Source organism: Sebastes umbrosus, chromosome 5, assembly GCF_015220745.1.
Source record: "Sebastes umbrosus isolate fSebUmb1 chromosome 5, fSebUmb1.pri, whole genome shotgun sequence".
In the NCBI taxonomy this organism is placed as follows: domain Eukaryota; kingdom Metazoa; phylum Chordata; class Actinopteri; order Perciformes; family Sebastidae; genus Sebastes; species Sebastes umbrosus.
In genome coordinates, this window is record NC_051273.1 from 28,336,563 (window position 1) to 28,361,327 (window position 24,765).

General features: G+C 42.0%; 1 protein-coding gene across 4 annotated transcripts in view; it reads right to left on the reverse strand.

The window, feature by feature from the left end:
• The window catches only part of LOC119488181 (phospholipase A2 inhibitor and Ly6/PLAUR domain-containing protein-like), a 75,359-nt gene that overhangs the window by 13,711 nt on the left and 36,883 nt on the right, over positions 1–24,765 (reverse strand). Inside the window, exons 1-4 of one of the 4 annotated variants that reach the window (XR_005206886.1) lie at positions 24,162–24,289; positions 23,507–23,608; positions 23,247–23,414; positions 22,893–23,095 (exon numbers count right to left, since the gene is read on the reverse strand). The exons of 1 other annotated variant lie outside the window; for it this stretch is intronic. Coding sequence is in view for 2 of the 3 variants with exons in the window: in XM_037769593.1 (XP_037625521.1) it covers positions 22,854–23,095; positions 23,247–23,414; positions 23,507–23,608 (512 nt within the window). In the remaining variant the exon portion in view is untranslated. Of the gene's footprint in view, positions 1–22,820; positions 23,096–23,246; positions 23,415–23,506; positions 23,609–24,161; positions 24,290–24,765 lie in introns of those variants that run through there. 2 more of the 4 variants (XM_037769593.1, XM_037769595.1) reach the window with 2 other exon arrangements.

The following is a 24,765-nucleotide window of genomic DNA, read 5'->3' on the forward strand; positions in this document are numbered from 1 at the left end:
CATACTCCACTTTTGGTGAGTTTTTGGGGATGGCTAAGGTCCCAAAAACGCGATCTACCAGCGGAAAAAGAATAATAATCCCCAGAAAAACAATAGGTTCCTTGCACTTCGTGCCAGGACACCGTTGGGTCCTGGCACTTTCGTGCTCGGGCCCTAATTAAAGCTGCAAGCAGCGATGAACGGGCCCTCGCACCTTCCCGCACGTCAGGGGTACTGGCGAGACGCCGGTCGACACACCCGTACATTTCAGTGACCATCGGACACTGCACGCACAAGTTAGACGTTATTTCCTTGCCTCTTTGTTTTTTTGGAGCAAATGTGCTCAGAAAGGACAAAGGGGGGTGTGATGTGGGGGTTGAGAATGTGTATGTTTATATTTAAAACTAATTCAAGTTTATGTATTTGATCTTAATGTGTGTCAGATAATGCAGTGGGTTAGAAAAGATGGTTAGTTTGCATGCAAGACCTTGTCTATGTGAAGCATAAACTAAACACATCAGGTGTGGCAAAACCAGCTACCCAAATATCTCTAATCTTTTAACTTTAATCTCATAATATTAAAACTTTTTTTCTCATATTATGACTTTTTAACCTAAACTTATGACTTTTTTCTCGTAATATTACGACTTTTTTCTCATAAATGTATGACTTTATTATAAAAATCTAAGATTTATTTGTTTCCTCATTGTGGCCCTAATACTCTGTCGTACTCTTGAGTCTTAACAGTTAAAAATAAACCTCAGTCAAGTTGATCCAAGCTGTCAGACCAGTTCAGACACATTTTTCACTGATGTGAACTCAGATTACAATCAAACTGTAGATGAGATCAGGTGGCAGCAGCAGCAGGGCGGTGACTAAAAGCTACGGTTTGCAGTTTGAAGCAGCCTTCACTAAATTTACAGGAAGTCACATGTTTTAAGAGAAATGAGACGTTGTTTCCTCTTAAGAGTCACGTTAATATTTTAGATTATAGCTTCTGTGTACAGTGAACTGTGCAATTATTTGTGCAAAAGACATCAAGTAGTCCAACTCCAGCAGCCATGACCTATGAGCAGGTTCTGAAATGAACTTTTTTCATTGCCTGCCACTATGGCAAACGAGTACCTTTTTTTTGTCTGCCACTCAAAAATGTTATCTGCCACTTTTGAAATCTCTGCGCCAAATGAAGGAACAAGGCAAAAGTGAGCATGGCTCAGATACCCCCGCTCACTGCTTGATCCCTACTAAAGTAACACCAAAGGTTTTGCCATTTTGGAAAAACTCAAAAAAGGTTTGGGCACCGTGGACTTCTAACCCCCAAAAGGCACAACTAGACCACACTGTCAACCATCATACCAAATTTGAAGTTCCTAAATTAAATAGTTTTGCTCCGGACACGAAAATGTGACAGGTGAACGGACGGACGGACGGAAGGGCACATGGAACGCTATATATCCCCAACTACTTACGGGGGTATAATAACATCTTAGATCTGATGTCATTCAATGTTCAATATATTTTACACAAAAAACATTATATGCATGGTAAATTACAATATTCGAATTACACCGTGGCTTCCGGGGAGCCCTATTTTTCGGGGCAGGGAGGGTACTGTACACAGTACTGTACTGTACTTTGTTATTGTCATCTATAGGGGTTGTTTGCATAAAAACAATTCAAATGATTATGATTATTTAAATATTTGCTTTGATTAGAAAAATCTTGGCAAGCTGTTGAGAGCTAGTGTTAGGATGTTAAACAGGTCATACTGTAATTCCCTCTCTATTATCTATTTTATATTGCTATGAAAACATCTCCTTTAAACAACTGGATTTATTCAAGTTTCTCGCCAAAAACATAATTTTACGAGGTTACATTTGAACAAGACGATAACGTAATTTACCAATAGTCATTTTTCCTGAGCTTGAGTTTGAACGCCACATAATAATAACAACTGCCTAATGGCACCTCCATTAACATTAGTAGATCTGTTATTTAACCAAGCAGGACTGTGCTGCCCACCGGCTGCTAACAGGTAACATTACTAACTCTCCTCCTGGCCAACAGGTTTGTTGTTCACAGTGTTGCATTATCAAGGAAAAAACAGGGTGCGTCCCTCAGGCAGTGTCTCCGGTCCAAAACAAACAGCAACATGATACAATGTGCTTATGCGTCATTGTGCACGCGTTACTGTGGAAGGGCATCAATACAGAGGAATCAGTAGTCACGGAGGCTTGAGATACCAAGGAATCAGACAATAAGGAGTCTGTTCTCTATTCCCTCCCCTAACATTTTTTACTGTCTGCCAAAATGGCGGATGGCCTGCCAATTTTACCCGCCAACAATTTACCTGCATTTGGCGGGTGGCGGTTGCTAATTTCAGACCCTGCCTATAAGTATATGTGAATAATAAGTACAATATACAGCTGAGTGAAGGCAGGCAGTTCAGAGGAGCAGAGTACAGCAGAGACTATGGTCCTGGAGACCAAATTATTAGGCTGAATGTTTCAGGGAAAATGTAAATGATATAACTCATATCAAACCCGACGTTCAGGAATTATCAGCCTCACATGTGACTGAATGGAAATGACGATAAATAATGTAAAACGTGTTTGTTGCTGACAGACAGACTCTCCGTCTCTCTCTGACTTTAATAGTATCATTAATAAAAGTTAAAGGGACTGTTTGTAACTTCTTACACGTGTAAATCATTGCGGGTCGGTGTCTCATGCGCGCTCACGTGTGGCTACGCTGTTCAGACAAGACTCCAACAGAAACTACACGGAAGCACCAAAACCACAAAGTTCTATATAGTGAAGCCCGTCTGTTAAACAGTGTTGGCTGCGGTCAGAGACTGTAGCTTTGGTCTCCAGGACCGGAGTCTCTGCTCCTTTGCTCCTCTGCCTGCTTTGCCTGCCCTCACTCACACCGCGCTTGTTCTCACTCTTTCGCTCCACTCTCACATGCATGTGTGGCCCGGGCCCAACAGCCAATGGCAAGGCCGCAACTTAAAGTACCAGTTAGATTTACAATTAATGTTTTTGCTTAGAGCCGACAACGCCACCTAGGAAATACTTGGAGCCTAGGACTCTGATAAATTCAGGTTCTTTTACATCAGGGGAGCAGAGTTAAAAACACAGGCAGAAGTTTAAATCAATTTAAAACCAGATTTATTGCAATTATAATAGCATGGGTCTAAAAATGAATGATTAATCTAAAAGCTAAAAGGAATAAAATGTTACTAGTAACAAGGTTAAAAACTCTATAAAAAGTCCAGTCCAATCTAGTCCAATTCAATCTAGTCCAATCCAATCTTTAATCCAGTTCAGTCCACTCCAGTCCAGTCCAATCCAGCGATCCTCCTCATGTCCGCGTCTTAGCTCCTCCCGTACTCCAACAGCCATCTGCCCGTCTCGGCCGTCTCTCCAGCACCGTCCGAAACTGTGAAATAACAAGAGACCAGGACCAGTAGTGTGTTCTCCACTACTTTGCTATCACAACTCCAGATAAAAGCTATCCTGGTCTGTTTTCAGTGTGTCCGCCACGTAAATGTACCAAAAGGGTACTTACGTTTTTTGAGTGAATCTGCGTTGGCGGACACGGTCTGCTGCATGTAGTCTCACAGGACTCTCAGGTCACTGGGCTGGTAGGTAGTAGCAGGAGGGCCTTTCTGCTGCACTGCTGTCTCTGGACTGTCTCTGACTGAAGATCTCCTCCTCTGCTGCCAGCCGTTCTCTCCTTTTGTGTCCTCTCCACCTGTGCTGCATCCTGCTAATTGCAGGCTCTCCGCCACACCTGCCGCTCCTCTCCTAATCAGTGTCTTTGATTGGGGGTGTGGCTGTCCATGGGTCTCATTCCAGTTCATAACTTCTTAAAAACACTTCAATTTACGTACTAAAAGCAATCAAAACAACCAACATGCAGGGATAAAACACACAATAGAATAAAAACCATAAAACATGCAAAATAGAATAAAATCAACCATAAAACATGCAAAATAGAATAAAAACAACCATAAAACATAAATCATGCATAAGTCATTTTTGACCCTGTCACACATGCGCGCACACTACACACTGCAGAAGAGTTAGTTTAGCTCTGACAATATTTAGTGAATGTACAGTGGACGTTTGTGCAGAAATAACTGCTGCAGCTCCTCCAGACCAACAGAGGTTTTCCGTGTCTTGTGAAGTGACGGGGCTCCACAGAGAGAAAGGTTATCGTCTCCGACCAAAACTCTGAGATCCCCTGTTCCCTACGGCCGCGGGCGGGAGGCTGAGGCAGGAAAAGCCAACACTAGAATCAGCATTGATTCATGGGAGACCTTCGTCTGGTCAGCAGTGTCGGCGTTAGGGGCGGGTCATGGGGGTCCAGGCCCGTCCAAAAAGGTCACTGTGCCCCCTCAGCTGAATTCTCTCCTCACAAAAAACTAAACTGAAATTAAAGCTGCAAGCAGCGATGAACGGGCCCTCGCCCTTATGGGCACGTCTGGGGAACGCGCACGTCGGGGCACGTACATGTCTTCAGGCCAAGACTCTTTTAAAACATGTCAAATTTGGGGAAGATTGGACAATGTATAGTCAATTTACAACAACTTCCTGTTTCCTGTAGGGGGCGCTATGACGTTCACTCATAATACCACATATATGTCTTCAGGCCTGGACTATTATCCAGCTTGTGAAGTTTGGAGCAGATTGGACTATGTATAGTCAATTTACAACAACTTCCTGTTTCCTGTAGGGGGCGCTATGACGTTCACTCATAATACCACATATATGTCTTCAGGCCTGGACTATTATCCAGCTTGTGAAGTTTGGAGCAGATTGGACTATGTATAGTCAATTTACAACAACTTCCTGTTTTTTGGCGAAAGGCGGTTATTCGCCGCCACGCCACGGCAACATAGTTCGATAACTTTTTAATCTTTGGATAACTTTTCATCACAAAGGTCTTAAGATACTACTGACCAAATTTGAAGTTGATCGGGTTAAGTCTCTAGGAGGAGTTCGTAAAAGTATGCATAAAATACATAAATTACATGAAAAACACAAAATTCAATATGGCCGACTTCCGGGTGGGCGGAGCTAATGAAACCCATTGAGGAATATGTTTGAAATTAAAGCTGCAAGCAGCGATGAACGGGCCCTCGCACCTTCCCGCACGTCAGGGGTACTGGCGAGACGCCGGTCGACACACCCGTACATTTCAGTGACCATCGGACACTGCACGCACAAGTTAGACGTTATTTCCTTGCCTCTTTGTTTTTTTGGAGCAAATGTGCTCAGAAAGGACAAAGGGGGGTGTGATGTGGGGGGTTGAGAATGTGTATGTTTATATTTAAAACTAATTCAAGTTTATGTATTTGATCTTAATGTGTGTCAGATAATGCAGTGGGTTAGAAAAGATGGTTAGTTTGCATGCAAGACCTTGTCTATGTGAAGCATAAACTAAACACATCAGGTGTGGCAAAACCAGCTACCCAAATATCTCTAATCTTTTAACTTTAATCTCATAATATTACAACTTTTTTTCTCATATTATGACTTTTTAACCTAAACTTATGACTTTTTTCTCGTAATATTACGACTTTTTTCTCGTAAACGTATGACTTTATTCTAAAAATCTAAGATTTATTTGTTTCCTCATTGTGGCCCTAATACTCTGTCGTACTCTTGAGTCTTAACAGTTAAAAATAAACCTCAGTCAAGTTGATCCAAGCTGTCAGACCAGTTCAGACACATTTTTCACTGATGTGAACTCAGATTACAATCAAACTGTAGATGAGATCAGGTGGCAGCAGCAGCAGGGCGGTGACTAAAAGCTACGGTTTGCAGTTTGAAGCAGCCTTCACTAAATTTACAGGAAGTCACATGTTTTAAGAGAAATGAGACGTTGTTTCCTCTTAAGCGTCACGTTAATATTTTAGATTATAGCTTCTGTGTACTTCTGTGTACAGTGAACTGTGCAATTATTTGTGCAAAAGACATCAAGTAGTCCGACTCCAGCAGCCATGACCTATGAGCAGGTTCTGAAATGAACTTTTTTCATTGCCTGCCACTGTGGCAAACAAGTACCTTTTTTTTTGTCTGCCACTCAGAAATGTTATCTGCCACTTTTGAAATCTCTGCGCCAAATGAAGGAACAAGGCAAAAGTGAGCATGGCTCAGATACCCCCGCTCACTGCTTGATCCCTACTAAAGTAACACCAAAGGTTTTGCCATTTTGGAAAAACTCAAAAAAGGTTTGGGCACCGTGGACTTCTAACCCCCAAAAGGCACAACTAGACCACACTGTCAACCATCATACCAAATTTGAAGTTCCTAAATTAAATAGTTTTGCTCCGGACACGAAAATGTGACAGGTGAACGGACGGACGGACGGAAGGGCACATGGAACGCTATATATCCCCAACTACTTACGGGGGTATAATAACATCTTAGATCTGATGTCATTCAATGTTCAATATATTTTACACAAAAAACATTATATGCATGGTAAATTACAATATTCGAATTACACCGTGGCTTCCGGGAGCCCTATTTTTCGGGACAGGGAGGGTACTGTACACAGTACTGTACTGTACTTTGTTATTGTCATCTATAGGGGTTGTTTGCATAAAAACACACAATTCAAATGATTATGATTATTTAAATATTTGCTTTGATTAGAAAAATCTTGGCAAGCTGTTGAGAGCTAGTGTTAGGATGTTAAACAGATCATACTGTAATTCCCTCTCTATTATCTATTTTATATTGCTGTGAAAACATCTCCTTCAAACAACTGGATTTATTCAAGTTTCTCGCCAAAAACATAATTTTACGAGGTTACATTTGAACAAGACGATAACGTAATTTACCAATAGTCATTTTTCCTGAGCTTGGGTTTGAACGCCACATAGTAATAACAACTGCCTAATGGCACCTCCATTAACATTAGTAGATCTGTTATTTAACCAAGCAGGACTGTGCTGCCCACCGGCTGCTAACAGGTAACATTACTAACTCTCCTCCTGGCCAACAGGTTTGTTGTTCACAGTGTTGCATTATCAAGGAAAAAACAGGGTGCGTCCCTCAGGCAGTGTCTCCGGTCCAAAACAAACAGCAACATGATACAATGTGCTTATGCGTCATTGTGCATGCGTTACTGTGGAAGGGCATCAATACAGAGGAATCAGTAGTCACGGAGGCTTGAGATACCAAGGAATCAGACAATAAGGAGTCTGTTCTCTATTCCCTCCCCTAACATTTTTTACTGTCTGCCAAAATGGCGGATGGCCTGCCAATTTTACCCGCCAACAATTTACCTGCATTTGGCGGGTGGCGGTTGCTAATTTCAGACCCTGCCTATAAGTATATGTGAATAATAAGTACAATATACAGCTGAGTGAAGGCAGGCAGTTCAGAGGAGCAGAGTACAGCAGAGACTATGGTCCTGGAGACCAAATTATTAGGCTGAATGTTTCAGGGAAAATGTAAATGATATAACTCATATCAAACCCGACGTTCAGGAATTATCAGCCTCACATGTGACTGAATGGAAATGACGATAAATAATGTAAAACGTGTTTGTTGCTGACAGACAGACTCTCCGTCTCTCTCTGACTTTAATAGTATCATTAATAAAAGTTAAAGGGACTGTTTGTAACTTCTTACACGTGTAAATCATTGCGGGTCGGTGTCTCATGCGCGCTCACGTGTGGCTACGCTGTTCAGACAAGACTCCAACAGAAACTACACGGAAGCACCAAAACCACAAAGTTCTATATAGTGAAGCCCGTCTGTTAAACAGTGTTGGCTGCGGTCAGAGACTGTAGCTTTGGTCTCCAGGACCGGAGTCTCTGCTCCTTTGCTCCTCTGCCTGCTTTGCCTGCCCTCACTCACACCGCGCTTGTTCTCACTCTTTCGCTCCACTCTCACATGCATGTGTGGCCCGGGCCCAACAGCCAATGGCAAGGCCGCAACTTAAAGTACCAGTTAGATTTACAATTAATGTTTTTGCTTAGAGCCGACAACGCCACCTAGGAAATACTTGGAGCCTAGGACTCTGATAAATTCAGGTTCTTTTACATCAGGGGAGCAGAGTTAAAAACACAGGCAGAAGTTTAAATCAATTTAAAACCAGATTTATTGCAATTATAATAGCATGGGTCTAAAAATGAATGATTAATCTAAAAGCTAAAAGGAATAAAATGTTACTAGTAACAAGGTTAAAAACTCTATAAAAAGTCCAGTCCAATCTAGTCCAATTCAATCTAGTCCAATCCAATCTTTAATCCAGTTCAGTCCACTCCAGTCCAGTCCAATCCAGCGATCCTCCTCATGTCCGCGTCTTAGCTCCTCCCGTACTCCAACAGCCATCTGCCCGTCTCGGCCGTCTCTCCAGCACCGTCCGAAACTGTGAAATAACAAGAGACCAGGACCAGTAGTGTGTTCTCCACTACTTTGCTATCACAACTCCAGATAAAAGCTATCCTGGTCTGTTTTCAGTGTGTCCGCCACGTAAATGTACCAAAAGGGTACTTACGTTTTTTGAGTGAATCTGCGTTGGCGGACACGGTCTGCTGCATGTAGTCTCACAGGACTCTCAGGTCACTGGGCTGGTAGGTAGTAGCAGGAGGGCCTTTCTGCTGCACTGCTGTCTCTGGACTGTCTCTGACTGAAGATCTCCTCCTCTGCTGCCAGCCGTTCTCTCCTTTTGTGTCCTCTCCACCTGTGCTGCATCCTGCTAATTGCAGGCTCTCCGCCACACCTGCCGCTCCTCTCCTAATCAGTGTCTTTGATTGGGGGTGTGGCTGTCCATGGGTCTCATTCCAGTTCATAACTTCTTAAAAACACTTCAATTTACGTACTAAAAGCAATCAAAACAACCAACATGCAGGGATAAAACACACAATAGAATAAAAACCATAAAACATGCAAAATAGAATAAAATCAACCATAAAACATGCAAAATAGAATAAAAACAACCATAAAACATAAATCATGCATAAGTCATTTTTGACCCTGTCACACATGCGCGCACACTACACACTGCAGAAGAGTTAGTTTAGCTCTGACAATATTTAGTGAATGTACAGTGGACGTTTGTGCAGAAATAACTGCTGCAGCTCCTCCAGACCAACAGAGGTTTTCCGTGTCTTGTGAAGTGACGGGGCTCCACAGAGAGAAAGGTTATCGTCTCCGACCAAAACTCTGAGATCCCCTGTTCCCTACGGCCGCGGGCGGGAGGCTGAGGCAGGAAAAGCCAACACTAGAATCAGCATTGATTCATGGGAGACCTTCGTCTGGTCAGCAGTGTCGGCGTTAGGGGCGGGTCATGGGGGTCCAGGCCCGTCCAAAAAGGTCACTGTGCCCCCTCAGCTGAATTCTCTCCTCACAAAAAACTAAACTGAAATTAAAGCTGCAAGCAGCGATGAACGGGCCCTCGCCCTTATGGGCACGTCTGGGGAACGCGCACGTCGGGGCACGTACATGTCTTCAGGCCAAGACTCTTTTAAAACATGTCAAATTTGGGGAAGATTGGACAATGTATAGTCAATTTACAACAACTTCCTGTTTCCTGTAGGGGGCGCTATGACGTTCACTCATAATACCACATATATGTCTTCAGGCCTGGACTATTATCCAGCTTGTGAAGTTTGGAGCAGATTGGACTATGTATAGTCAATTTACAACAACTTCCTGTTTCCTGTAGGGGGCGCTATGACGTTCACTCATAATACCACATATATGTCTTCAGGGCCTGGACTATTATCCAGCTTGTGAAGTTTGGAGCAGATTGGACTATGTATAGTCAATTTACAACAACTTCCTGTTTTTTGGCGAAAGGCGGTTATTCGCCGCCACGCCACGGCAACATAGTTCGATAACTTTTTAATCTTTGGATAACTTTTCATCACAAAGGTCTTAAGATACTACTGACCAAATTTGAAGTTGATCGGGTTAAGTCTCTAGGAGGAGTTCGTAAAAGTATGCATAAAATACATAAATTACATGAAAAACACAAAATTCAATATGGCCGACTTCCGGGTGGGCGGAGCTAATGAAACCCATTGAGGAATATGTTTGAAATTAAAGCTGCAAGCAGCGATGAACGGGCCCTCGCACCTTCCCGCACGTCAGGGGTACTGGCGAGACGCCGGTCGACACACCCGTACATTTCAGTGACCATCGGACACTGCACGCACAAGTTAGACGTTATTTCCTTGCCTCTTTGTTTTTTTGGAGCAAATGTGCTCAGAAAGGACAAAGGGGGGTGTGATGTGGGGGGTTGAGAATGTGTATGTTTATATTTAAAACTAATTCAAGTTTATGTATTTGATCTTAATGTGTGTCAGATAATGCAGTGGGTTAGAAAAGATGGTTAGTTTGCATGCAAGACCTTGTCTATGTGAAGCATAAACTAAACACATCAGGTGTGGCAAAACCAGCTACCCAAATATCTCTAATCTTTTAACTTTAATCTCATAATATTACAACTTTTTTTCTCATATTATGACTTTTTAACCTAAAGTTATGACTTTTTTCTCGTAATATTACGACTTTTTTCTCGTAAACGTATGACTTTATTCTAAAAATCTAAGATTTATTTGTTTCCTCATTGTGGCCCTAATACTCTGTCGTACTCTTGAGTCTTAACAGTTAAAAATAAACCTCAGTCAAGTTGATCCAAGCTGTCAGACCAGTTCAGACACATTTTTCACTGATGTGAACTCAGATTACAATCAAACTGTAGATGAGATCAGGTGGCAGCAGCAGCAGGGCGGTGACTAAAAGCTACGGTTTGCAGTTTGAAGCAGCCTTCACTAAATTTACAGGAAGTCACATGTTTTAAGAGAAATGAGACGTTGTTTCCTCTTAAGCGTCACGTTAATATTTTAGATTATAGCTTCTGTGTACTTCTGTGTACAGTGAACTGTGCAATTATTTGTGCAAAAGACATCAAGTAGTCCGACTCCAGCAGCCATGACCTATGAGCAGGTTCTGAAATGAACTTTTTTCATTGCCTGCCACTGTGGCAAACAAGTACCTTTTTTTTTGTCTGCCACTCAGAAATGTTATCTGCCACTTTTGAAATCTCTGCGCCAAATGAAGGAACAAGGCAAAAGTGAGCATGGCTCAGATACCCCCGCTCACTGCTTGATCCCTACTAAAGTAACACCAAAGGTTTTGCCATTTTGGAAAAACTCAAAAAAGGTTTGGGCACCGTGGACTTCTAACCCCCAAAAGGCACAACTAGACCACACTGTCAACCATCATACCAAATTTGAAGTTCCTAAATTAAATAGTTTTGCTCCGGACACGAAAATGTGACAGGTGAACGGACGGACGGACGGAAGGGCACATGGAACGCTATATATCCCCAACTACTTACGGGGGTATAATAACATCTTAGATCTGATGTCATTCAATGTTCAATATATTTTACACAAAAAACATTATATGCATGGTAAATTACAATATTCGAATTACACCGTGGCTTCCGGGAGCCCTATTTTTCGGGACAGGGAGGGTACTGTACACAGTACTGTACTGTACTTTGTTATTGTCATCTATAGGGGTTGTTTGCATAAAAACACACAATTCAAATGATTATGATTATTTAAATATTTGCTTTGATTAGAAAAATCTTGGCAAGCTGTTGAGAGCTAGTGTTAGGATGTTAAACAGATCATACTGTAATTCCCTCTCTATTATCTATTTTATATTGCTGTGAAAACATCTCCTTCAAACAACTGGATTTATTCAAGTTTCTCGCCAAAAACATAATTTTACGAGGTTACATTTGAACAAGACGATAACGTAATTTACCAATAGTCATTTTTCCTGAGCTTGGGTTTGAACGCCACATAGTAATAACAACTGCCTAATGGCACCTCCATTAACATTAGTAGATCTGTTATTTAACCAAGCAGGACTGTGCTGCCCACCGGCTGCTAACAGGTAACATTACTAACTCTCCTCCTGGCCAACAGGTTTGTTGTTCACAGTGTTGCATTATCAAGGAAAAAACAGGGTGCGTCCCTCAGGCAGTGTCTCCGGTCCAAAACAAACAGCAACATGATACAATGTGCTTATGCGTCATTGTGCACGCGTTACTGTGGAAGGGCATCAATACAGAGGAATCAGTAGTCACGGAGGCTTGAGATACCAAGGAATCAGACAATAAGGAGTCTGTTCTCTATTCCCTCCCCTAACATTTTTTACTGTCTGCCAAAATGGCGGATGGCCTGCCAATTTTACCCGCCAACAATTTACCTGCATTTGGCAGGTGGCGGTTGCTAATTTCAGACCCTGCCTATAAGTATATGTGAATAATAAGTACAATATACAGCTGAGTGAAGGCAGGCAGTTCAGAGGAGCAGAGTACAGCAGAGACTATGGTCCTGGAGACCAAATTATTAGGCTGAATGTTTCAGGGAAAATGTAAATGATATAACTCATATCAAACCCGACGTTCAGGAATTATCAGCCTCACATGTGACTGAATGGAAATGACGATAAATAATGTAAAACGTGTTTGTTGCTGACAGACAGACTCTCCGTCTCTCTCTGACTTTAATAGTATCATTAATAAAAGTTAAAGGGACTGTTTGTAACTTCTTACACGTGTAAATCATTGCGGGTCGGTGTCTCATGCGCGCTCACGTGTGGCTACGCTGTTCAGACAAGACTCCAACAGAAACTACACGGAAGCACCAAAACCACAAAGTTCTATATAGTGAAGCCCGTCTGTTAAACAGTGTTGGCTGCGGTCAGAGACCGTAGCTTTGGTCTCCAGGACCGGAGTCTCTGCTCCTTTGCTCCTCTGCCTGCTTTGCCTGCCCTCACTCACACACCGCGCTTGTTCTCACTCTTTCGCTCCACTCTCACATGCATGCGCGCACACTACACACTGCAGAAGAGTTAGTTTAGCTCTGACAATATCTAGTGAATGTACAGTGAACGTTTGTGCAGAAATAACTGCTGCAGCTCCTCCAGACCAACAGAGGTTTTCCGTGTCTTGTGAAGTGACGGGGCTCCACAGAGAGAAAGGTTATCGTCTCCGACCAAAACTCTGAGATCCCCTGTTCCCTCCGGCCGCGGGCGGGAGGCTGAGGCAGGAAAAGCCAACACTAGAATCAGCATTGATTCATGGGAGACCTTCGTCTGGTCAGCAGTGTCGGCGTTAGGGGCGGGCCATGGGGGACCAGGCACGTACATGTCTTCAGGCCAAGACTCTTTTAAAACATGTCAAATTTGGGGAAGATTGGACAATGTATAGTCAATTTACAACAACTTCCTGTTTCCTGTAGGGGGCGCTATGACGTTCACTCATAATACCACATATATGTCTTCAGGCCTGGACTATTATCCAGCTTGTGAAGTTTGGAGCAGATTGGACTATGTATAGTCAATTTACAACAACTTCCTGTTTCCTGTAGGGGGCGCTATGACATTCACTCATAATACCACATATATGTCTGCAGGCCTGGACTATTATCCAGCTTGTGAAGTTTGGAGCGGATTGGACTATGTATAGTCAATTTACAATAACTTCCTGTTTTTTGGCGAATATTCATGAAATTTGGTAGGTACATCCTGCTCATTATTTCAGACATATTTGTCATCGGGTTTCATTAGCTCCGCCCACCGGGAAGTCAGCCATATTGGAATATGTGCGTTTTTCATGTATTTTATGCATACTTTTACGAACTCCTCCTAGAGGGTTTATCGGATTCGCGTCAAATTTGGGTGGTATAACCCTCCCACAACTGCGATGCTAAATTGCGAAGGAATTTTTGATCGCTCGAACGGTGATGTCATACGTCATGTGAGAAGACGCCATTTTGTCACGTTTTAGGTATGGAACTTTGCGATACTCCTCCTAGAGGATTCAAGCGATCCATCTCAAAGTTGGGCAGCAGAATCTCAACACCTTCACGATGCTAAATTGCGAAGCTTTTGTGTTTTCGTGAAATGGCGTTCTTGTGGCGGCGCGGCGAATTTTGATGTTTCGCCATGACACAGGAGGCTGTTGTAACTTGACTTTACATAGTTCGATCTGCCCCAAATTTCACAAGCTGGATAATAGTCCAGGCCTGAAGACATATATGTGCCATTATGAGTGAAAGTCATAGCGCCCCCTACAGGAAACAGGAAGTTGTTGTAAATTGACTATACATTGTCCAATCTTCCCCAAATTTGACATGTTTTATAATAGTCCAGGCCTGAAGACATATACGTGGTATTATGAGTGAAAGTCATAGCGCCACCTACTGACAACAGGAAATGGTTGTATACTGCCAGCCACCCTCATAGAAGTGCTTTAAAGGACGCCCCACATGTTCTCACAGTTCATTTCCAGCGCCAGATGCTCCAAGCAGAAAATTCACTCTAACTGTTGCGTGCAGTTTCCGACTTTCACGGGAATGCACGACAGCGGGTATCCCGACGTGCGCGTTCCCCAGACGTGCCCGCGGGGGCGAGGGCCCGTTCATCGCTGCTTGCAGCTTTAATTTATGTATTGTTTTATTTTTAATCTGATATATGTGTATGTGCACTAGGAGCTAATGTTTTGGTAGGTTAATCTGTGTTTATAAAGAGTAAAACTCACACAGGCATTTTGGCCAGCTAAGGGGTCCTTTGGGTGAGATGCAGGAGCGCGTATGCGTCATTCAGCAGACGTATCGGCAGTATGTAGCCGCGCAATGCTAATGTGCTGTGTTTCTGTGTTTCTAGGTGAGCTAAAGTGGTTAAATGATGTATAAAAGTAGCGACACCGATGTATAAAGAATGTGTATGAATAAGGGACCAGCGGTAATGCAAACATGAGATTTATATCGGAGTTTTGCAAGTTGTTACAAGGATGTTGTGTGAAATAGTGCTAGCCGTTTGCTAATGAGGACATTCGTAGTGTAACCAACAGGGGCCTGCTAGGATATAAGTTGTGAGTGTGCAGCATGTTGTCAGGGTTAATGTGTTTTGAAGATTATACAGGAAGCAGACATTTTATGTTTATTGCATGTTCATAGCGAACGTGAATGTTTATAGCGCGTCATTCAGCAGACGTATCGGCAGTATGTAGCCGCGCAATGCTATTGTGCTGTGTTTCTGTGTTTCCAGAAAAAGAGTGAAATATATATTTTTGAAACTTATGCACGCCTGGAAGTCACTTTGTGTCAAAGTGTGCAACAAATATTGGAGGCACCGCTGGGATGATCGACGGGAGAGCGCGTCATCGGGGGCGCAGCTACATCAAACACAATGGATCTGGAGGAGCTGGCTGAGACCGTGTCTCAGAGACTATGGCTTTTGCAGCTGGATCAGCTCAAAGAGGTGTTTGATGCAGCTGAAATCTCGAGGGGAAATGTCACAACAAGGTGAGCATTGATCAGACAAATTACAGAATCCACGGACGATGTGATTAATGATGAAGAGGAGGATGTTGCAAGGCATCATCTAAAAAAACTGCTGAAATTAGTTGAGCAAATCATAGAAAAGACTGGAAATGCTCATAGTGAAGAAAACACAGAGAGCATAGCACAAGATAGCCAGAAAACGGCTGAAGAAATTAGTTTAGAGGAGAAATACAGCTCCAGCTAAATAGTCAAGCGCTGCAGGATGAAGTTAGGAGACTGAGTGAAAGAGTGAACAGTGCATCTCCAAGCCAAGTTTCAGCTCCACAGAGTGTTTTGCCTCCAGCTGTGAACAGGCTTCCAGAAGTGACAATAAGGAGAGAATTCAAGATCTGTGGTCAGATAGGGGAAAAGGGACAGAAGGACAGACTGTCATACACAAACCTGATGCATCAGATGGACAAAGGCCTGAGTAAAGGACACAGTGAGGCTGAAGTCATGGAGGCTGTGGTCAAGTCAATCAGTCCAGGTTTGAGTCTTCGTGATATGCTTGAGATAAAAAGTGACCTTACCCTCACCCAGCTAAAGGCCATATTAAAGGGACACTTCAAAGAAGACAATTCTACACATCTATATCACAGACTAGGAAATATAACACAAGACAGTCGTGAGTCTCCTTAAAACTTCCTCTTTAGGGCAATTGAGTTAAAGGAAAGGCTGTTACTTGCTTCAAGAGAAGTAGAGCCAGATGAACAGTACAGTTCCGAGCTCATCCAGAAGAAATTCTTGAGGTCAGTTAGTACTGGGCTGTTAAGTGACCATATCAAGTTTCAGTTTAAGCCTTATCTCGATGATCAGAGGGTGACAGATGAAATACTCATCGACAGCATGAATGAAGCTGCTAGAGTTGAATCAGAAAGACAATCCAATCAAAGGAAGAACACAAGCAGCAAAGTCCCAAAAGTAAATGAACTACAGACAGAACGGATCGACAAACCGTGCCCGTGTACGGTACGGAGCGTTCACACTAATCAATCGAACTGGATTTTGGGGACAAGTGGACTCGGATCCGGGTCCAGTTCCCTGATGTGAAAGCAGACTTATTTACATATAAAGACTGAAAGTGTTTCTAAAAATGAGCCGCAAACTGAACCAGTCCGACTGTAAACTGATCTCACCAGGAAATGGACACAATTATTAACAATGTGTGTGCGTGTAGGTATGTACTTAGTGTCTAGGTGTGTGTTGTTGCGTGCCATTTTTGGTATGATGTTCTTCAGAACAGAACTGGTTGAACCATATTTACCAGAAACAAAAAAGACTTTCTGTTGCAGCACGTCATTCATGATTGTCATCACACCTTCACACATTCACTCAGCTGCTAAACTTCACATTAAATGAGGTGTTTTCTGAATGTAGTTTGGTCTGATGCTTCTGTGTTGGCAGTCTGCTGAAACAAAAACAGCGAAGTCGCTGCCAGAACTCCACTTTGGCGATGTTTACATTTATCTTGTGGAGACTCCCTCACCTTACACGGTCACCAGGATGAAAGCCTACAAAAGTACGGACAGTTACATGTATTTTCGATCTGGATGGGTCAATAATGCTGCCGTTTGGGAGGTGAAGGACAAGAAATTCTTCATTGTCAAAGCAAAGGTGAGTTAACTAACGTTAATTTTAGCTAGCTATCTGACGTTGATTCGTGTGTGGTTAGTTTCAGGGTCACTGTAGTCAGCGTTGGTAGGACAGTAGTGACAGGCAGTATTCATTTGGTATGGTTAACACAGTGTCTAATGACATATAAGTCTATTGAAAACTTCTTTTTTCGATGTCAGGTAAACCATTCCTACAGATTAAATGAGCCGCCACTGACAGCCTGGGTTGTTGTGGAGGAGGAGGGACTGGTGCGATTTGGCCACTGCACCTGTATGGCAGGTTTAGGAGAGGTGTGTTCACATGTGGGTGCCATACTCTACGCTTTGCTAGCAGCTGTTAACAAACTGAGTGGCACTGCATGAACAGATGAAGCCTGTGCCTGGAATGAGCCTAGTATGGCAACCGTAAGGACAGTAGGGTATGCACCAGGGAGCCAGATAGCTTTCACAAAGGCCCAGAGAAAGAGATCTGTTGATGGTTGCGGTGACCTTCCCCCTGCCAAGATTCCACCTCCAACCACAGATGAATGCACAGCATTGTACAATATGCTACGTGTATCAGAAGACACTGAAAGGGAACCTGTCAAAAGCTCCATTTTGTCTGTTGTCCTTGGCCATGCAAAGAGGTACATTCCTCGGGCAGTGCAGCTGAACATCCCTGCATCCCTAAACAAGATGTACAAGCCCCAGTACAGGTCACTGTCACACCAAGAACTGCAGGCAAAGAGTGAAGAGATCTTTACAGAGTTGAGCATAACAGAAGAACAGGTCAGTCAGTAAATATGGTTGAAGACGTGCATGTCAGGAATATCACAGGGACAAGTAAATAGGATAGCTCAAGTTCAGAAAACATTTTTTTCCACAGAATTCATTAAAGTTGTCTTTTTCACATTTTCCTTCAATAACATTTAATTAATCACTGTTTTGTTTTGTCACATATCACAAACTTAAATCAACCTTATTCAATTTTAGTGCCGTGTCATACAAAAGGAGACAAGACTACAATCAAAATGTGCCATGTGGTTTGACCAGAAGGCAGGAAGGGTGACTGCGTCAAACATCCGAGCAGCCTGCCACACGGACCCAGACAAACCAGCTGTCTCCTTGCTGAAGAAGCTGTGCTATCCTGTGGCCTTCAAGGACCCAAACAACAACACACCACATTCTCTCAGGTATTCATATCTACTTTTCACTCAATGAAAGCTTCACACAAAAATGTAATAATCAGAATTCCCAAATATAACAAAACCATAAGAGTGACAGGGAGGGTAAGCATGGCAATGCGCACAAAAGTTTTTGAATACAGCCTTAAAACACTGTTCTTTCACAGCGTTCAGGCTTTTACAAAAACACTTCTTAAATCTACTGTACATGCAGACCACCAGCACAGCAACACGTTTCGAGTTGCACACCTTTCAGGCAGCAATCTTTGGTGCCTGAAAAGGAGTTGCCTCCTGAAAAGAATGCAGCTCAAAACAAACTGCCATGCAAGTGGTTTGCATGTGAGTTTCAGACAAACAGGCTGTGAAAGGATGAGTGTTTTAAAGCTATATTAAAAACTTTTCTCCCCATTACTTTTGTAATTTACATCCACTTATCATCTTGCTGGTAATATACAAATGATCAAGATAAATAACACATCTGCAAATAAAGATGTTATTTGGACTTCTGAAAGTAATGTTACTGTGATATAAGTGTACATTGTTATGGTAATAATTTCTTACTGTCATTTTATATTTAAGGTGTATATCATTTTTTCTGTTTTTAGGTGGGGCATTCAACACAAAAGAAAAGTAGTTGAGGAGTACACCAAGATGATGGAAAAGTTCCACACCAATCTCACTGTCAAGAAGGCAGGGCTGGTCATCAACCCCCAGTACCCATGGTTAGGGGCATCCCCAGATGGCATACTAACATGTGACTGCCATGAGATGGGTGTGTTGGAGGTAAAGGCACCCAGCAGCCTTCAGAATAGCACTTTGATGGAGAAATGCAAACAGGACAGCATGTTTTGTCTCCAAGAGGTTGAGGGGAAGCTTTCATTGAAGAGGGACCATCAGTACTTTTGTCAGGTGCAGACTCAAATTCACCTGACACAGGCAAGCTACTGCGATTTTGCTGTCTGGGGACCAGGGAAAGAAGGCAAAGGGGAAATCCACATTGAGAGAATACTGCCTGACACTGACTTTTTTGACACCATGTGTGAAAAGGTTCACATTTTTGTACAGAAATGTGTCATTCCAGAGCTAGTAGCAAAAGTGTTTACAGCTCCTGTTCTACCAACATCCCATGATACCAGCAAACCATCTGAAAGCAAGGGCTGTTACTGTGGGCTGCCTGTCCTGCAGAATGAAGATAGACTTGAGTGTAAATCAGGGATTTGTAAAAGACAGTATATCCACAGAAGTTGTTTAAAACTTGACACCTCGCATTCAAAAATGTCAAGTTGGAAATGCAGTGACTGTAAGCGGGAAATAGCTAAACAAAAGAAGGATAACAGGAAAAAAACTTGTGGCCGTTAAGTCAATGACAGTCAGCGTCCTGTTGCTCGCGCTTGTGCTTGCTGTAAATAGACATGAACGAGCATCGCTCAAAAGAGTGAGGCAACACACGTCAGCTAAAACCACAATATCACTTTATATTTCAGCTGCGTGGCAGTAATGTTAGTTGACCAGACGGAGGTCTCTCCATGAATCACTGCTGATCCTAGTGTTGGCTTTTCCTGCCTCAGCCTCCCGACCGCGGCCGGAGGGAGACACCGGCACCCGGTGAGAGACGATAACATGTGTTCGTAAATTTTAAAAAAACGCAGGAAGTCCAAGATCGCTGACTTCCTGTTTGCCGAAAAAATCTCAAAAATATTTAATCTGTGTATGTGGATGTGAGCAATGACATACTTGAATTTCGTGACGATTGAAGAAACTTTCTCTTAAAAACTGCCTACATTAGGGGGCGCTATCTTGCCCGCTGGCGACACTCGAGCCCAATCACTCCAGAACATTGAATTTCCCACCAGTTCTGACGCATATTCCACTTTTGGTGAGTTTTTGGGGATGGCTAAGGTCCCAAAAAGGCAATCTCCCGGCAGAAAAAGAATAATACTTTGAAAAACAATAGGTTTCCTCGCACTTCGTGCCAGGACACCGTTGGGGTCCTGGCACTTTCGTGCTCGGGCCCTAATTAAAGCTGCGAGCAGCGATGAACGGGCCCTCGCCCCCGCGGGCACGTCTGGGGAACGCGCACGTCGGGGCTCGTACATGTCTTCAGGCCAAGACTCTTATAAAACATGTCAAATTTGGGGAAGATTGGACAATGTATAGTCAATTTACAACAACTTCCTGTGTCATGGCGAATCATTTAAATTCTCCGCCACGCCACGTCAACACCGTTTCATGAAAACTCACGATTTGAGCAAATTTTCATCACAAAGGTCTTAAGATACTACTGACCAAATTTGAATATGATCGGGTTAAATCTCTAAGAGGAGTTCGTAAAAGTATGCATAAAATACATAAATTATATGAAAAACACAAATTTCAAGATGGCCGACTTCCGGGTGGGCGGAGCTAATGAAACCCAATGAGGAATATGTTAGCAAGAATGAGTGGGATATGCATACCAAATTTCATGAATATAGGATCAACTTTGACCAAACTAAAGCCTTCCACGCGTTAGGGGGCGCTATAGAGCCGGCTAAACACGCTGAACCCAAAAACTGTACGTTCACGTAAAGTTCACAGGTGTCCATCTTTTTGCCAACTTTCATGAGTTTTCGAGTATATCAAGGGCGTCAAAGGCATGTTCAAATGCTAAAAGACATAAGGGGGCGCTAGAGAGCCAACATGCCACGCCCAAGCAAAATTTTACCACTAAATCAAAGTAATTACTAGTTTGGATGTGCGTGTAAAGTTTCATGAGTTTTTGTTCACCCTAAAGTCCTCAAACATGTGTTCGTAAATTTAAAAGAAACGCAGGAAGTCCACGATGGCTGACTTCCTGCTGGCCGAAAAAATCTCGCAAATATTTATTCCAGGTATGAGGATGTGAGCAATGACATACTTGAATTTCGTGACGATTGAAGAAACTTTCTCTTAAAAACTGCCTACATTCGGGGGCGCTATCTCGCCCGCTGGTGACACCCGAGCCCAATCACTCCAGAACATTGAATTTCCCACCAGTTCTGACACATATTCCACTTTTGGTGAGTTTTTGGGGATGGCTAAGGTCCCAAAAAGGCAATCTCCCGGCAGAAAAAGAATAATACTTAGAAAAACAATAGGTTTCCTTGCACTTTCGTGCCAGGACACCGCTGGGGTCCTGGCACTTTCGTGCTCGGGCCCTAATAAATGAAAAACAGGATGACAATAACAAATGTTTGTTAAGGGATAATTTATTGCATTTGAACCAGATATCCATCCTATCTAGAACATTGTTCATATGGAAATATTTGCAGGTTAGAAGATCAGAAAGTGGACCAATAAAATATTGAGCTCTTCTGCCACCTTGTGGTCTACAGGTGCAGCTGATGGAAGAGCTATGATGTCATGCTATGTATTATGTTGTGTGCTACTTGTTTTATGTTATGTGTGTTCTTATTGTTCTGTGCTGTGTATTGTTCCTGTGCTTATTTATTTGTTAATTGATTAATTTATTAGATGTTTGTCCACTTGGGATCAGTGGAAACAAGTTGTGAACACAATTGACATATCACTACCTTTGTAACTTGATGTGGTGAAGATGTTAGCAAAGAGTTGCTTATGCATGCGGAGCATTATCGTTCATTTTGTGCCATGTTTGTGTCCACATGATGAATGTAAATGCAATTTGTAAGTTAAAATCGTATTGCTCTGTTTTTTATCTCCAACTCATGAGGGAAATATCTGACTCTTTAGCTGTTAAATGCCCTACTATGTTCACCAGCTAGTCTGTGTCTGTCTGCTGTTTAATTTTATTTAATTTCAGTTAACACAAATATATTTCATTGCTTATTTTCGTTTTAGTTTCATTTTACAATAATATCCATGTTTAAGAGTCCCTCTGGTGGCTTCAAAGGTGCTTTGTCCAAGCCCCCTAGTTCTAACAGATAATAAAGATAAGCAATCCGAGCAAGAGATGGATCATACCCAGTCTGATACAGCAGGCATCACCGGCAGCAGTTGTTGTGGGAGCTGCAGTTGTTGGTGCTGCAGTTGTTGGGGCCTGCAGTTGTGGGGGCTGCAGTTGTGGGAGCCACAGTTGTGGGGGCTGCGGTTGTTGGTGTTGTGACAGTATTACATAAACTGGTTCCACAACAGGATGGTCCACTGCTGATGGTACCAACACTTTGCATGAAGGGTAGGCTACCCAGGCCGGCAGCAGCTGCACACAGGTTTGCAGATGCACAGCCATTTGGCTGTGCATCTGCTGGAGAAGTGTTGGACCCACTTGTCACTGTAAATGAAAAATCATTGTTTCACAACGCAGCTTGTATTGTTGTCAGTTAGCTATTTTCAGGAAGAAGTATTCAGATCTTTACATGATTAAAATCAGCAATACCACAATGTAAAAATACACTTAAAGTGTCAAAAGTAAAAGTGCTTTCTCTTTCAGAGTGTTCTATTGATATATATATTTAATGAATTATGATGTGTAACTTGTTGAGGGGGAGCTAATTTTAACGTCTTTACCTACTGTGGGCTGCATTGTTGGGAGATGTTCATAACATAAAATCTTAATCTGTAAAGTAACTAGTCACTAGAAATGTCATATATATGTAGATATACAGTAGTAGTTACCTGTTAGTACTGTGGTGCAGTAAAAAGTACAATATTTACCTCTGACATGTTGTGGATTACAAGTATGAAGTAAGGGTAATCAAAATATTCAGAATTGTTCAGTAAAGTTCAGTAAATGCACTTCACCAATTTCCTCCACTGGTTGATTTTACAGATCACACATGTAGTAATTTGTTTGAGATCATTTAATGCTGTAAAATACGTTTCGTAAACTATGTGTGATAAAGACTCACCGCTTGCTTGAAGGCAGCGGTCCTCCACTCCCTTACACTGTAATGTAGAGGTGCATTGAGAGGTGGCGGGGTTACAAGTGAAACACTGTAAGCTGTTATTTGTCTGAGCAGCAGGGACTGAAACAGAAAAGAAAATAATTTGTTTGAGGAAGAGAGAACATTTAAGTGTCACAAAATGAAAATTTAACATGTAAGAAGATGGCAGGATGTCATTGTTCCTATCTTACCTATCCTAACTTTAATAAGCTACTTATCCATTTATACTTACAAGGTAGAGTTTCTGTATTGCAGTTATCTGTGTTGCAGCACGTAGCAGATGCAACTGCACTACTAACACCCAAATTGGCTGCAAATGTCTGAGAGCCTGTGGCTGGACACAAAGAGGACGATGCACACGCCTTGAAGATTTGCTGTGCTGGAGTTCCAGATGAAGTGGCTACAAAATCAAAACAGCAGTTTGTTAATGTTGCTTTGCAGTACATGTATTTCACTGAGCAGTACTATGACATAAAGAAATGAAATGACTACCTTGAATGGAAGCTGTTACACACATCGTCTCTGAGGAACAATTTTGTGCTACTGTGGTTGAACATTGCAAATCTGTGCAAATTTGACACTGAAGTGCTCCAGCTGCAATGGGGAGAAAAACATTGAATGATGATCACATCTCAAACGTCAAATCAAATGTTTGAAGTGTATTGATGGTCTGTAAATGCTGAAGACTCTCCTTCTTGTGTAAAAGGTTTTTAAAATGTCTAATATGCACTACTAGACTTTTACTTCTGCACATATATACAGTACTTGCACAGCCAAGTCTTGTCATGTATATTACCTAATTATTATAATGTAGATTTTGAATAGAATTCTGTTTACTTAATTTTTTTTATTTCGTTGTATTTATTATTCTAAATTGTCTTTATCGGTGTCTTATCTCTATAGACTGCGTCTTCTACTGCTGTACTGTAACGTGAATTTACCCTCTGGGGATGAATGAAGTGTTATATTTTCTCTATCCTATCAGATCTATTATTTTCAAGTATATGAAATGTGTTTTGGTTAATTAAAATAAATCATCTGGTGATATTAACAGTAAGATTTAAAATAATTTCGGGTAAAATGGAAAATGTCTTAAAAATTAGACTCTATTGTACCAGCAGAAACTATATTGTAAGAATAACGTTACCTGTGCTGGAGAGTGCCCAGATGAGAGTCAGTGAAAGGATCAGCTTCATAATGATGAACTGGTAAGTACTGTATTAGTTTTCCTGGATGGTGATACTATAACTTATCAGCACCACTGCACTTTATATACTGTACAGGTGTTGAATAAATGTACAATACATACATGCGTAAAAACCTCAGGGATTGGGTGTTATCCGATTTTTAAAGCTCACCTCCTTTTTGGTCACTTGAAAAAGCATCATGTCAACACACCTTCCCACACCCTTTTTTTAAAATTTTTATGATTTTTTTTATTTGGACAATGTTTACTTCGATAGTGAAGTATAAATACTTAATTCTTAATTTCTAAATTGAAATGATAATAATTTATTTTTTTGGGTGTCTATAATATTTTTTTATCCTCCTCTGCTTTCTGAAAATATTTTTTTTTAATTTTTTGTTGAGTTTGCTAGTTCTCTACTTCTTCTTTACTAACAGTATATCTTTATGTTAGCCATTGAATGCATGTCTGTCTTAATAAAGGTTTGTAGATTGTGTAAAAAACAGGGACAACAATGGAAATATGTCCATTGTCAATATCATTTGGGTGCCTTTTAATAATTCTC